This window comes from Salmo trutta, chromosome 31 (genome assembly GCF_901001165.1).
Source record: "Salmo trutta chromosome 31, fSalTru1.1, whole genome shotgun sequence".
In the NCBI taxonomy this organism is placed as follows: domain Eukaryota; kingdom Metazoa; phylum Chordata; class Actinopteri; order Salmoniformes; family Salmonidae; genus Salmo; species Salmo trutta.
In genome coordinates, this window is record NC_042987.1 from 16,092,221 (window position 1) to 16,108,418 (window position 16,198).

The 16,198-nt window shown below is 43.0% G+C and overlaps 1 protein-coding gene and 1 pseudogene across 1 annotated transcript; both read right to left on the reverse strand.

Annotated features, from left to right (window-relative positions):
- Positions 1-1,144: 1,144 nt before the first annotated feature.
- On the reverse strand, positions 1,145-8,247 carry LOC115169633 (interferon regulatory factor 4). The gene is made up of 9 exons (XM_029725449.1): positions 8,134-8,247; positions 7,414-7,613; positions 6,822-7,008; positions 6,075-6,160; positions 5,752-5,938; positions 3,391-3,483; positions 2,519-2,908; positions 1,928-2,040; positions 1,145-1,577 (listed from the first exon to the last, which is right to left on the reverse strand). Exons 1-9 carry the CDS (start codon positions 8,141-8,143, stop codon positions 1,428-1,430), a joined length of 1,416 nt encoding a protein of 471 aa, XP_029581309.1. The 5' UTR covers positions 8,144-8,247; the 3' UTR covers positions 1,145-1,427.
- A 1,051-nt stretch (positions 8,248-9,298) lies between these two features.
- On the reverse strand, positions 9,299-15,782 carry LOC115169634 (dual specificity protein phosphatase 22-B-like; annotated as a pseudogene).
- Between the last annotated feature and the right edge of the window lie 416 nt (positions 15,783-16,198).

Consider the following 16,198-nt stretch of genomic DNA (forward strand, 5'->3'; position numbering starts at 1 on the left):
CACTTTAACTAACTAAGACGTCCTGTGTCTTTTCCATTTTATTTGTAGCTAGCTACAGCTTATTTGGCCGGTTGTGTCATGTCACTCCGGTTCACACTGATTGTGTGCAGAAAGTAGTCCATCACAACTTTTTCCCACAGATCTTGTCTATAGTGCCTGCTAAATTCAGGGCAACAATGTTGTTGAGAACAGTAGCAACCCTTTTGCAGTTCTCCATGGCTAATGTTATCTCTTTCAAAAAAGCCGCCGTAGCATGGATTATCAACACATACTGAGCAGCTCATGTTATAGACAGAAGCGTGCTACATGGCAGATCAATCTGAACTCATCTCTCAGCATATCTCAGCCAATCATGGCTATCGGAAGGTTCCTGTCTTTTTTTCATGGCTTAACCAACTAGGCTCATAATTTAACCAATTTATTCGTATTTACAGATGGCATACAAGTTTATTATAAAGGCACATGAAAGTTCACATGCTCCAAAAAGCATTTCTGCCCAAAAAATGATTTTTATATAAAAAAAAAGTTTTTTCCTTAAAATGCCTCTCCTGTGAAGTAGTGACGTGCAACATATGCCTAGCTTCTGGAAATGGGTCACATTAAGCCTCTTCTCCCATTCTCCTGAGGGCTACTCCACTTCCTGTGCACCTGTGACTGGTGCTTCCTGCTTCTGTCAGTCACCCTCTGCTTCACATTGGTCCTCGTCCCCTCAAACCGCATCCTATACACTGTCAGAATGTCACATGCAGACACACATATGCACACCCGCCCGCACACACACACACACATACACACAAACATACACAAGCACATGCATCCCTCTCTCGTTGAAAACAAGTGTTAGCAAGAGAGAAAATGTAGCGGGAGACAAAGAAAGAGAGAGAGATGGGGAGAGAGAGACAGGGGCAGGCTACCTCCGCCCCCCATACCACTACCACAGGTCAGGGGGTGTTGTGGGTTTCCTACAGATGTCACCGGAAAACACACTATCTCTTGTGATGAGCCTACACACACCACACACTTTGTAGCTATAATGTATCAAGGATCACGTGGGAACCAATGCTAGGGTCAGCCTAAATCCAATCACTTCAATTATCTACAGCTACAACAGAAGTGCAATGTAAAGATTTACAAATCAAAAGACTTATTCAGTTTTCCATATTGTTTAAAAAAAAGACAAATAAATGATGATTACAAACATAATTGTAAGGCTGTACAAACTAGGGTAGATACTTCCATTTTTGATCATCTTTGGCTCAAACTGTTGACACTGATGATGGAGGCACAGTCCAGTCTTACGTTGAAATCAAAGTCAGGCATTTTAGTCCAAGACCTGAGTATACTGTATACATTACAGTAGTTGTGAAGTTAAGCTCATTGGTCTATCTACATGCATGTCCATGGCTCCTGAGGCATGTTTGTATGTGTTACTCCTGCATGTGTTGGAGGGTCCTCTGGTAGTCTCCTGAAGCTGGAGGGGAGCTCTCTGTGTGTCCCTGGAGCTCATAGTCCCTAAGGTAGTGACTGCTGTTCTGCTGGGTGAAGTACAACAGGTCCCTGGCAAACATTGGCTCCACCTGCAACACATACAGAGGTCACACTATGAATGATGAATGACAATGAATAAAGATTGCTCACATTTACCAAATCTCTCCCTACCCCTCCCTCTAGTTTCTGCAAATCTGTAATGTGTAAGCAATATGCACTGCACTGTTTATATCAATCCGGACCCTACAGATCTACAAACATTGATGAGTTGGGGTCAAGGGGGAGGGAGCGATTTGGAACCTGTTGATAGAGTCCTTCCTTTCACATCATGACTAACAAGGCTAAGCAGGCTATAGAGAAATCATTTAGTTTAAACCTTTCTCAATTTGGACTGTTATTGTAATGCATTAAAACAGGGAAAGTATGTGGTGTACTGTACCTGTGCTGTGATCATCTTGGTCTGGCGTTGGGGATCTGGGTACTCGTCGCCAAAACACAGCACCACCTGATGCCTGGGCATGGGACGGCCATGTTGTGCATACCCCTGCAGCTCTGGAAGGAGGGAGGGAGTGTACAATGAGTTTCTCACTTTATTTCACCCCAAATCACCAGTTTGCCCTCTAACAGCTGAAAACAGCTATTTTGCTCATGAAGGACGGACCTTCAGCTGAAGTGGGCTGGTTATTGTGAAACAGTAGCACTGCAAGGGACATGCTATGCTGAGAGAATAAGGTTCACAGAATCAGAAAGAGGAGTCAGTGAAACATTTTTCCAGTCATTTGCAAGGAAGTCCTTGGAGTGAAAAATGAGTGGTGCACCTGAAAACCTTGGCTGTTTCATGGAGAGACTCCACGGATAGGCCGCTGCTAAGAACGTGACAAGTCTCCTACCCACTGATACCACAGTATGGAGAGGGAATTTACATTCTACAGTACGCCTCCTCCGATCATCTTCATCATCATCCTCACCCCCATTATCATCATCATAATCAGCGTCATCATAAGCATCACAATCAAATACTGTTTCTCACCAGTGAGGAACTGCTGAGTGTCAAACAGCTTGCAGGTCTGTTCTTTCTCCAGTTTGTTGGGTTTGGCCGTGTACGGGGCCAGCGGGCCCTCCCAGTACACTCGGCTCTGGCAAAGCCGCTTGGCATAGAGCCCATCTGACGCCATCCACAGGAGTACGCCCCTCTCCAGGACATTGGGTAGCTTCTCCGCCCCCCTCCTCTGTGACTCGGGGTAAGGGGACGGGAACAGCACCACTTCTGCACCGCTGTACAGCTTGTCCTCAGGGCAGGGGGAGGACGGAGAGGAAGACGAGGAGGAAGAAGAGGTGATCTGGCAGCCTTCAGGACCAGAGGTGGTTACCTTCTTGACCAAAGCCTCACGGTAGAACAGGGACACATGCAGTCGGAAGTCTGGAGGAGAGAGGGGGGAGGTTGTTAGAGAATAAACAAGTGATTCCAAATAAAACAAGATGGACAGCTGTCTGAAAACGAATGTATACACAGTGTATATAGAAAGGAAGTGAATGAGGGAAGTTAGCAAACTACTGAACTTTACGACTTTCATAATCAGGTTACTTTAACTGTAGTGGTCTCTACAGTTACCCATCTAAAACATTAACAATATACTCATAGAAAACACTGAATATGAGAACAAACAACTAACCTTATTAAAACCCAGATTAGGGAAGTAATTGTCCTATAAATAGCTTCTAGTTTCTAGTGGTTGGTAACAAGAGATAACAATTCAGTACACTCCACTACATCTTACTACTCCTGCCCTTTGTGTCCAGCTGTCATTGCCCTCTTCGGTGGAGTAGCAGTAGCATTAGCTTCAGCAGCAGCAGCAGTAGTAACTAAGTAATGTAGTAGTAATAGAATAAATATGTCTTTACCAGAAAGGGTGGCCATGTTGTGGTCCATTGTAAATGCTGTGGGGTGGGACTCTGAGGAGGAGTATGAATAGAAGGAGCCAGTGAACTGATAACCTGGGAGGAAAAGATGAAAGGAGTATCGTTATTAACCAATTAATTAGTGTTTACAGAGTACATTTAATCGCGGATAAAGCACTACACCTTGTTGTCATGATTTTATCTCAGGAGGAACCTGACTAGAGCATGTCAAATAAAGCCCTCAATATTTTGTAGAAGTGGCAGCCACCAAAGCCTTCACTGTCAACCTAAAGCTTTTTTTACAACATGTGTGTTTGTCATACAATAGTATACTGTTTATATATATATATATATATATATATATATATATATATATATATATATATATATACTACCAGTCAAAAGTTTGGACACACAGACACATTCAAATATATTTTATATTTGAGATTCTTCAAAGTAGCCACCCTGTGCCTTGATGACAGCTTTGCACACTCTTGGCATTCTCTCAACCAGCTTCATGAGGTAGTCAGTCACCTGGAATGCACCTGGAATGCATGAGAAACAAGATTCTCTGGTCTGATGAGACCAAGATTGAACTCTTTGGCCTGAATGCCAAGCATCACGTCTGGAAGAAACCTGTTACCATCCCTACGGTGAAGCATGGTGGTGGCAACATCATTCTGTGGGGATGTTTTTAGAGGCAAGGACTGGGAGACTAGTCAGGATCGAGGGAAAGATGAACAGAGCACAGTACAGAGAGATCCTTGATGAAAACCTGCTCCAGAGTGCTCAGGACTCAGGAGTGCTCAAGGGCAGAATGTCAGATTTGTACCTTGTCACCTCGGGGATTCAATCCAGCAAGGCCAGAGGGGGTGTGGTATAAGGCCAATATACCACGGCTAAGGGCTGTTCTTATGCACAATGCAATGCGGAGCGCCTGGATACAACCCTTAGCCTTGGAATATTGGCCACGTCACACAGACCCCCAAGGTGCATTATTGCTATTATAAACTGGTTTCCAAAGTAATTAGAGCATTAAAAAGAAATGTTTTGTCATGCCCGTGGTCAGCCAATCAGCATTCAGGGCTTGAAACACCCAGTTTATAAATATATGTACACAGTACACTGAAAAAAAATATATAAATGCAGCATTAAAGTGTTCGTCCCATGTTTCATGTGCTGAAATAAAAGATCCCAGAAATGTTCTGTATGTACAAAAAATGTATTTACTCTCAAAGTTTGTGCACAAATTTGTTTACATCCCTGTTAGTGATTATTTATCCTCTGCCAAGATAATCCATCCACCTGACAGGTGTAGCATATCAAGAAGCTGATTAAACAGCATGATCATTATACAGGTGGACCTTGAGCTGGGGACGATGAAAGGCCACTCTAATATGTGTAGTTTTGTCACACAACATAATGCCACAGATGTTTGAAATTTTGAGGAAGTGTACAATTGCCATGCTGACTGCAGGAATGCCCACCAGAGCTCTTGCCAGAAAATCTAATGTTTTAGAGAATTTGGCAGTACTTCCAACCAGCCTCACAACCACAGACCCCAGGATCTCCACATCCGGATTCTTCACCTGCCCTATGGTGGCGGTGGGGTTATGATATGGGCAGGAATAAACTATGGACAACAAACACAATTTCATTTTATCGATGGCAATTTTAATGCACAGAGATACCGTGTCGAGATCTTGAGGCCATTGTTGTGCCATTCATCTGCCGCCATCACCTCATGTTTCAGCATGATAACGCACGGCCCCAAGTCGCATGGATCTGATCACATTACCTGGAAGCTGAAAATGTCCCAGTTCTTCCATGGCCTGCATACACACCAGACATGTCACCCATTGAGGATGTTTGGGATGCTCTGGACTGGATCGACATGTACAAGAGCGTATTTCTCTTCTCGCCAATATAGAGCTACTTCGCACCGCCATTGAAAAGGAGTGAGAAAACATTCCACAGGCCACAATCAACAGCCTGCTCAAATCTATACGAAGGAGATGTGTCGCGCTGCATGAGGCAAATGGCGGTCACACCAGATACTGACAGGTTTTCTGATCCACACCCCTACCTTTTTTTAAGGTATCTGTGACCAACAGATTCATATCTGCTTTCCCGGTCATGTGAAATCCATAGATTAGGGTTTAATGAATTTATTTCAATTGACTGATTTACTTATATGAACTGTAACTCAGTAAAACCGCTGAAATTTTTCCTTGTTGCGTTTATATGAAGGTCAAATAAATCAATACAAATAAATATACTGTGTAATCTTAGCTCTCCATTACCTGTTCTTTCCTATAATCAGTGCCCACCCCATGACCATGGCCATGCTATGCCATGTCTCACCATTATCTGTGTGTGGCCCGGTGTGCCACAGTCGGCTGAGTGGCGGTGGGTAGTGGCACTGGCTGTACTGCAGCTCAACGTGGGGTGGCTGGTGGTGCTGAGGCTGAGGTTGCTGCTGGTGGTCTTGTGTCTGGCTGTACTCCTTCCACTCCTTCCTCTCCTGGGGAACTATGTAGCCGCCAGACACCTTGGGACAAGCCAGGGGGAGAGGAGACAGCTGTTAGTCAGATAGTGGTGGGTTTTTGATCCACACACAGCAGGAAGAGAGAGAGCTGTGAAGACCTTTGAAGCTACATGTTGCAGGGGTAAACGAATGACATTACCTGGCTGTGTAGAGTTGGGTACAGAGAGTGCATGGGGTAGTTGCTCTCTGAGCTCATATGTAACGTTGTCTCTGACATCTTGATCCCTACATTACAGAAATGTAACATTAGACATCACACATAGATCTCTCTATATTCCAATCTACAATGCACAATGCAAAATGATGTGGAGGTCCCTCAGAAATGTGTGTGATCCTCAATAAAAAATTTCACTATAGTCAACATTATTAGAGCCTTTTCAATAGAGCTCACATGCTATTCAGCCCCTTTTCAAATAGTTGAATACAACAACTATACAAGCTTGCGATAACAACTTTTGATTCAAGTTTGGTCTCTACGAGTCACACCTGAGACTGCTTAATGAGAGTGACAAAGGGGTCTTCTGTCTAGCCTTCAGCCTTCGTTATGCAAGGTTAAGTGTGTATGTTGTGCATTCTGCACTGGTAAACCGAAGCCCTCTAAAAAAAGCTCAGAGGCCTTTTTGGTAGATGCATCGGCTTCCTCTCGGCTTCCTGCCTCATTAGACGATGGAGGCAAAATGAAACATTGCTGGCTGTATGTGTGTCTGCTCGGGTGTGTTAAGAGTTAGCCAGTGTTTTCATTACCTTTGACATATGAAATCTGTGACATCACCTGCAGGTAGCCTATATCATTTAATTATGGTACAGGAGACATTTCTGACAGCAGTTTACACTCGTGACATGGACTTGACTTTGGAAATACAGCAATTAGATGAACAAAACTTGCCTCTCTTAGCTCCCTCCGGTATGATTCTGTAGACTTTGTAAGGGTCTGATATATCAAGTTGGCTTCTCTCCACCAGCTCGTCAAAGTCATTACTTTTGTTAAGAGCACATCGCAGTCTGGTCTTCCATGTGGGGGGGTCTGGTTTGTCCACTCCTTCCCTGTGTTTCCCTTTGAACAATGCCCAAGCCTGCGATAATCAACAGCATAATAAATTGACTGATTTACACTTTCTCTCTGCATTCAATTTAAATGTATCTGGCAATAAGTAAGGCATTATTAGGCCTGCATCAAAATCAACATGTATTGGTCTTTGTCTTAAACAAATATCCATTGCCTTGAACAAAGAGGATCACTTGTTATACTGTACAAAAAAAACAACAGGTAGTCTATAGAAAATAATGTAAATTACACCTGCCCAAGTAGACTAGGTCTGGAGAGTGAATTGAGTGACTGAATATGATTGAGTTAGCAATACTTTATGGGGTACCTGCACACTATATTCAATATTCACCAGTTGTATATAGTAACTAAAAAGTAGAAGAAAAAAACTGTAACGAAGTATGGTGAAGTGAGTGCGTGGGTCCAAACGCACCTTGAAGAGTGCAGCATCCTCGTCTCGATTGTAGTCCTGTTTGCCCGCATGTTTCCACGGGATCCTGAAAATGCTTTTCTCGCCATTCTCCCAAACCAGTCCGGGATAGCTACTGCTGTTAATCTGATCGATCAGCCACTGTCTAAGTTTCCCGTTGCCGCAGCTCACTGACAGACCGCTGTCCCCCTCTAAGTTCATCTCTGTCAAAAAGCACATGCAATAGAAGGACGGGCATCAAGATAATGTGCATTGCAATAAGGTCGTTATCATGCAATGCAAAACCATGTCAGTTGGTGCTGAGTGATGAAGGTTAATGTGATCAGGGAAGTCATACTTTTATAAAAAGGCCATGCTTTCATGAAATGAAGCTATAACATCACAACTTATTTGATAGTATATCTTTTTTTTGATGAAATATGCACTAAAACATTTATTATTATTTACGTTTGAATTGCATAAAATAAATCACATAGAAAATAGGTAGGCCTTAATTTAAGAATGAAACCCTTCTGGATGTCTTGGGTTATTTGAATTCAAAGACAATGGAATTCAAATTTTGTAGGCTCATAAGTAAAATCAGAAAAACAGTGTTATAATCACATGAATAAAATAAATAACATAATAGTCTTAAGTGAATCAACATCACTGCATCAACTTCAGAACTTTCCCCTCTCTTATGTTTCCTATATAGCCTACTGTGAGTGAGAATAAACTCCTTACCTCTAACCATGTGAGCTTCTCTGACAAGTGATGAAATCAATTTCACTGACACTGTTCTCAAGTGAGAGCATCGGGTGCCCTATTCATATAGTTAGTCACATCTTGATGTGTCGGTGCCGCGACTGGGAGGAGCTGCAGTTCTCTGAAGCTTATCGAGAACAACCTACAGTCGGTGGATGGGGAATCCCTCTCGAGTGGCAAACACAGGAAGCAAACGTCACCATGGAATGGAACAATTACCTGTGTCAATATCAAAAAAGAAACTCCCTAAAATCAGAATTATGTCAATAGATTCCATTACCATTATATGGTTATGCTTTAAATACTGTATTATAAAGTCCTAAAATAGAATTGTTCTTGTGCTGTTGTTTTCATAATGTAGTTATATGGCAATTAAAATGTAGTCAATCCTCCTGCAAGTTAATTACAGTAGCCTATTACATTGATGAAAATAGGAGATATTTTAGTGGAGTGTGTTTTCATTTCATTCACAAATACAATATAGCCACCATTTTGTTTTACTGTGGTTATACTGCTGCCCTCCAGTGGTTGTGTAATGCACATAACCTTAAATATCAACTGGGTCTAATTCATAGGCTGCATGCTATATCTATTGGAGAAGGGCTACATTATAGGTAGGTGCGTGGGTAAGTAGGCAACAGATAAATTCAAATGCATCACTTTTCAGAGCCAGTGGCACGCATGTCCAGCTCTCTGTATACCTCCAATGCTGACAGAGGGTGCTGAAAAGGTTGTTTTTACTGCTGTCATGCAAGGCTTCCTTTGCATAACACACGAACAGGAAATATACCCAGAACCAGATATAAACAGAGCAGAGCATGTCTGTCTGTCATCACACTGTATCTGACAGCATAGCAGACCTACCGGTTGTTAATAACCATTTCATCTCAGTCATAATTTCATCTTGAATCCTTTTATTAATGCTGAGCGTGCCATATATAACTAAATACTGTACATAAATTAGGGGTAATAAAGCCAGTGGTATTAGCCATAATGAAACATCAATAAACATTCTCTAAATGGTGCATCCATCGGCCCATCCTCCCCCAGTCTTCTCCAGTAGAGGGACAACAACAGAGCGACTGGTCTAACAGCGTACTGACAGAGAAAGAACCCCACCCACCCACCCTCTAGGGGCCAGAGTGGTATCATCCCACAGTGCAAGCCTTCAGACCTGGATAAGGGATCTCAGGTACCCTGCAATCCTGGAGGGGTGGACGGCTCAACATTCACCTCCACCCCATTGGGTTTGAAACTCTTGGCCAACAGGATGCGGATGTCATCCTCGTCGTTGAAGGGCCTCTCTTTGTATAATTGCCAAAGCCACTCCCCGAACTGCAGAGACATACAACAAAATACAGTATGTCAATATTCTTGTCTATTGAGGCAGGTGTATTCTCTTTCTAAAGTAACTACAGCATAGCCTGACTCCTCGTTCTGAAAGCTTTAATGCTTAAAGGCCCAGTGCAGTCAAAAATGGGATGTTCCTGTGTTTTTTATTGCACGTTATGAGGCTGGAATAATACTGTGAAATTGTGAAAATGATGATAATGCCCTTTTAGTGTAAGCGCTGTTTCCTCTTTCCACTGGGATTCTCTGCCTCTAACCCTATTACAGGGGCTGAGTCACTGACTTACTGGTGTTCTTCCATGCCGTCCATGGGAGGGGTGCGTCACTTGAGTGGGTTGAGTCACTGATGTGGTCTTCCTGTCTGGGTTGGCGCCCCCCCTGGGTTGTGCCATGGCGGAGATCTTTGTGGGCTATACTCGGCCTTGTCTTCGGACGGTAAGTTGGTGGTTGTAGACATCCCTCTAGTGGTGTGGGGGCTGTGCTTTGGCAAAGTGGGTGGGGTTATATCCTGCCTGTTTGGCCCTGTCCGGGGGTATCATCGGATGGGGCCACAGTGTCTTCTGATCCCTCCTGTCTCAGCCTCCAGTATTTATGCTGCAGTAGTTTATGTGTCGGGGGGCCAGGGTCAGTCTGTTACATCTGGAGTATTCTCTTGTCTTGTGAATTTAAATATGCTCTCTCTAATTCTCTCTTTCTTTCTCTCTTTCTTTCTTTCTCTCGGAGGACCTGGGCCCTAGGACCATGCCTCAGGACTACCTGGCATGATGACTCCTTGCTGTCCCCAGTCCACCTGGCCATGCTGCTGCTCCAGTTTCAACTGTTCTGCCTGCGGCTACGGAACCCTGACCTGTTCACCGGACGTGCTTGTTGCACCCTCGACAACTACTATGATTATTATTATTTGACCATGCTGGTCATTTATGAACATTTTAACATCTTGACCATGTTCTGTTATAATATCCACCCGGCACAGCCAGAAGAGGACTGGCCACCCCTCATAGCCTGGTTCCTCTCTAGGTTTCTTCCTAGGTTTTTGGCCTTTCTAGGGAGTTTTTCCTAGGGAGTTTTTCCTAGCCACCGTGCTTCTTTCACATGCATTGCTTGCTGTTTGGGGTTTTAGGCTGGGTTTCTGTACAGCACTTTGAGATTTCAGCTGATGTAGAAGGGCTATATAAATACATTTGATTTGATTTGATTTGATTTGAAAAGACCGCCTGAAATTTCTGCCTATTTTGGTGGGATGAAGTTTTGATGACATCACCAGGCAGTAAATTAGTTAATAGACAAATAAGAAAGAGTGTTCGAAACATGGCCAGATTACCAAACAGGCACCTGGACTCCATGTGATAGCAAAATGTGTACAATTGCAGGGAAGCTTTTCTTGTTCCTTTTTGACCATTTTAATTGAAAACAATTACAGTAAGGTACTTAACTGTTACATGGAAACGACTTGTTACACAGGAAATGATTTGATATTGAGATAAAAACGGCTGCATTGGACCTTTAACACATTCATTTTTAATGATAAGTAACTTTTTATTGAACTTCCATTTTCCTCCAAGAATTACATTTTGCCATCTATCCTTCCTCTATCCCCCTCTGTATTGACCTGGTCAGCGTGATTGGTCTCAAACTCCTGGAGCTGGCGCTGGAAGCCCAAGTTGGGCCCGGCACAGGGCCGAGCCACCCTCACAGCAGCCAAAGCCTCCTGCCAGCCCAGCCCTGTCACCGTCATGATGTAGGCCACCACCAGGGTGACACTCCGAGACACACCCGCCAGACTCCATGGAGAGAGGCATGGACGGTTAAGGAGAGATGGATAGGAGTGGGTATGACCATGATAGAGAGAAAGGACATCAGCAGAAGGTCATATTAAAAGACAATACATTGAATTGGAAGTCAAAGAAACAGGGTGTGCTGTGGGGGCAACATTAGAGATTGAATATCAAGGAAGGTCTTCCTCTGTATTTCTCAGAAGACCCTCAACCTCACCAGATATACCTCAGATAGGTTAACAAACACAACACATTCAAATCAAGATTGTTGTTTGGGGAAGTTCAAGAATAGCATTCTGCGTTATCTCTCTGTCTTCTGCTTGCCATAGTCACACATGGGTTCACTTGTGAGCACTCAGTTAAACCCAGAGATACAGTAGCAGTTGGACAAATAAAGTTGTTTTGTATTTCATAAAGTTTCTCGCCAGTGGACCAGACAACCCTCTCCTTTGAGACGTGACTCGTGAATGAACGTGATGCTCTGTTTAAAAGTGCATTCTCCTGAGAATGACACAAATACAGGTTATGTAAGGTCACAAGCAGGTCATAAAAAAGTTACAAACCAGTTGCCATTCCCATAATGGTAACACAATTGTATCAGTTGTGGAAGAGAAAGCACATAGGACAAGTAACACTTAAGTCGCCAAAAAACGGGCCCCCCTCCCTAGTCATAAACACTGGGGTGATGAGTGGTTAAAGGTGTGCGAGCGGTGAAGGGTATGCGTGATGAGAGGGCCATAGTGGTGAGGATGGGTGTGTTCTACTAAGCTCTAGGGCCATCCATCTATCCTCCTGACAAGACCAGGATGAGAAAGTGTTGTCTGTCTCCATCTCTGGTTAGTCAGTGCCAGTTTCATATTTCGCCTGCAGGTTTCACACCGCGCTGGAGCGTCGAGGCGTGGGGGTAACAGGGGTTACCGTGCAGATGGACGAGGCAACGCTGCAGTACAGAACCATAGACTTCCTGTTCCTTCCTGCATATCAGAGGACCAGACCTCCAGCATTCTACACACTTAACCAGAGTAAATGTGTGTGTGTGTGTGTGTCTGTGTCTGTGCGTGTGTGCGTGTATCTGTGCGTGTGTGCGTGTGTGTTTCAGCATTATCTATCCACCTATCTATGTATGTATAATATATGTTGTTATGGGTGCTCAGTACATCTCTGCATATATTTGTGTCTTAATCTTAGTGTGTAAAAATCCCTCCATGATTTCTCAATAAGAAATAAGAAGCTGAATCACCTTGTCATCTAGTCATTTATTCAGTGCTTTGATTCACATCATTTTCATACCAATAGAACATGAACTAGAGACGCCCACACAGAGTGTATCTGCCGGATAGAATGGATATGAATGGTCTACCTCGCTTAAGTCCTGTGCTGTTCTGTTCTGTACCTGATAGCCTTGTGTACTGTGTGGTGCTGTGTGTTGGGGTACTTACAGGTTTTGTGTGGGCAGGTCTGCTGCTGAGATGCACAGATAGGTCATCCCCTGCAGGACAACAGCCAACTATTAAACGGTCTAACACAATCACAATCTAATAGGCAAAGTAGGACAACAGCCAACTGTTAAAATGGTTTAACCCAATCACAATCTAAAAGGCAAGGTATACCAACAGGATCGTTGGAAACACCACTCACTACACACTGTTACATCCATGCTGAATCCTCAGTCTTTACAAGTGTTTCTGCAAACAGCAAGAACCATTATGTAAGTTTACACACAAGGGCTTTTCCTATAGGCTGGGTTTGTGAGGGCGTGACTGCAGCTGTAGTGAGGAAGTGGTGGAAGGGGACAGACCTTGCTAGTTGCTAGAGGGAGTAGTAGAATGCGAGAACACCAAGTTCCACACAAGCTCGAGCCAGAGCACTGGGTCAGAAACTCAAATTAAACTCCTCTCCGCCTAATCCCCCGCCTATAGTCTCCCACAGAGCTCATACAGGCTCCAACAGATTATTTCTATTGAAGTCATGGGAACCTGGTTGGTTTGGGATGGGGCATAGTCTAATGCTACACGCTAAGCCATACTCTCATACTGCAGTCCGGAATTACCTGACAGACAGGTCCAGGGGCAAACACGCACCATACTCTTCCCATGACTGTCATACGTGCAATTTATTTCCTTAAACAAACTGTGTGTGCATATTTCGATGATAAACATGATTTATATGTTTAACATCCATCTAAATTGGATGTTGAAACTGGATTTTAAGTGTGCATGATATGGGATGAACATTAATGAATGTGTGTAAATGCATGCGTCGGGTATCATTACATCATGTGTACATACATTCATATAATAGCCTCATGCGTAAAACATTTCTGAGGTGGTATTTAGCTTTGTTCTAGTAAATGGTCCCCTGGGAATTGTTTTCTTACCGGCAGGATAGGGGCTGCACTATCACGGATGGAGAGGATGTGTGTGATGTTGTTCCTCGCTAACTGTTCCCTGTCCCTCGCATCTGTGAGAAAAAAGTACCCAATGACAATCTACAAATATTCATAGAATGTTCTCAAAATTAACGTGCCACTGAAATGTACTGGAAGGGAAAACAGTGACTGGGTGCCTTCGTTTGTCTTATCCTTAGTTCAAGCCTTTGACCAGTAGAGTGGGGGAAGAAACACATACCTTTGAAGCTTCCCAAGTACAAATCGGGCATGACCTATGGGAAGGTAAGCATAGAATATTAATGTGTGACCTGTTGTTTACATTCATTCACTGGTGTACATAAACCTAACATAATTACAACAAGCATTTCATTCATTGCCCAAATAGCTAGGCTAAGTACCGTAAATTCCGGACTATAAGCCGCAACTTTTTTTCCCAGGCTTTGAACCTCGCGGCTTAAACAATGATGCGGCTAATAGATGGATTTTCCCGCTTTCAATTTTTTTCTCCAAAAAAACACATTCTGCTCAGTTTTTTGGTGGCATGAAGCTTTCATTAGACCAATGAAATTGCTGAACGGGTTAAGGTCAAACAACTTTTTAGTTTACTGTTTAGATTAAATCGAGCGCTCTCAAACTTCCCATCATTCTGATTACGGTAGTCATTTTGTCACCCTCATCATGGCAAAGACACAGAGAAATGCATATGATGCAGCTTTCAAGTTGAAGGCGATTGATCTGGCTGTTGGAAAAGGAAATAGAGCTGCTGCACGGGAGCTTGGTCTTAATGAGTTGATGATAAGACGTTGGAAACAGCAGCGTGAGAAATTGACTCAGTGCAAAAAGACAACTAAAGCTTACTGCAAATGTTTTATTTTTTGTTACAAGCCGTGTTTCGTTAAAGCCTATTTATTTTTGTTACAAGCCGTGTTTCGTTAAAGCCTATTTATTTTTGTTACAAGCCGTGTTTCGTTAAAGCCTATTTATTTTTGTTACAAGCCGTGTTTCGTTAAAGCCTGTGTAAAGTTCATTTGTTTCAATGTACCGGTAGGCACCTGCGGCTTATAGACATGTGCGGCTTATTTATGTTCAAAATAAAAAAATAAAAAAAATTCAGTGGGTGCGGCTTATATTCAGGTGCGCTTAATAGTCCGGAAATTACGGTAACCATATTACTACTCAAAATACACGCCCCCTGGTGTATTCTACCATTATTGACAGCAAAGACGAAACTCAAATATATAGACTGTGTACTCAAGGAAAGACAACATGGAGGTGCAGGGACGGTATATTTAGTTTGACACCAAAGACCAGAGGAGAGTGAGCTCAGACAACTGATACGTGTCACTCTGACTCCACACAAAATAATGGTGATAATAACAAATGTTAATGGGGATCTGTGTGTGTGTGTGTGTGTGTGTGTGTGTGTGTGTGTGTGTGTGTGTGTGTGTGTGTGTGTGTGTGTGTGTGTGTGTGTGTGTGTGTGTGTGTGTGTGTGTGTGTGTGTGTGTGTACGTGGTAAAAGTCTTTATCCCTCATCCCGCAGCTGGAATAACACTGATGAGGGCTGCAGAAATGATGACACCTGTTGTGTACAACAAGTACCAAGCCATATTCATGACATGTAGCCTACAGTATGTGATAACACATAGCAATGCATTACACCCAGAACAAGTAATATCACCAAACCATGTGGTTTGTTTTCGATGGAATTTGTCCACTGTGTAGCCAAGGAGTTGGAATGTAAAAGCACCACGCCTACAGACCGGGTGTGTGTGAAAGCTGCTTTGATAGACACCTAGATTAATTAAAGTGTACAGTGTACAGTACATAGAGCAGCAAACTGACAATCGTCTGGCATAAAGTGGAAATGATATTATGCAATTGTGTACCTGATTCAATATAATACATTAGGTGTAATGTGTTTTTACAGCAGCAATAGAACTCACGCATTAAACACAGTTGACAACGCGTTCTTGATTGACATCATATAATTAATTGAAACCTGCGGTCTACAGAACTAGCGTATTCGAAGACCGGGCGTAAACTTTGCTGGGAGCGCATGCACATGCACGATATATCAACAAATAACATACCTTATTGAGCCCATTACCCATTGAAATCAAAGACGTCTGTAAAACCAACGAATGGAAGGAAAATTACGTAATATATTGCTGTACTCTTGTTTCGAGAAGTATACTGCTCAAAAAAATAAAGGGAACACTTAAACAACACATCCTAGATCTGAATGAAAGAAATAATCTTATTAAATACTTTTTTCTTTACATAGTTGAATGTGCTGACAACAAAATCACACAAAAATAATCAATGGAAATCCAATTTATCAACCCATGGAGGTCTGGATTTGGAGTCACACTCAAAATTAAAGTGGAAAACCACACTACAGGCTGATCCAACTTTGATGTAATGTCCTTAAAACAAGTCAAAATGAGGCTCAGTAGTGTGTGTGGCCTCCACGTGCCTGTATGACCTCCCTACAACGCCTGGACATGCTCCTGATGAGGTGGCGGAT

Bases quoted from the DNA above. Each gene is read 5' to 3' on its own strand.
- LOC115169633 (XM_029725449.1), bottom strand. The intron at 6,161-6,821 runs GCAAGTTTTGTT...TCTGTAATGTAG, and splicing joins ACCGGAGGGAGCTAAGAGAG to GGATCAAGATGTCAGAGACA. The intron at 3,484-5,751 runs GTGAGACATGGC...TTTTCCTCCCAG, and splicing joins CGGGCCACACACAGATAATG to GTTATCAGTTCACTGGCTCC.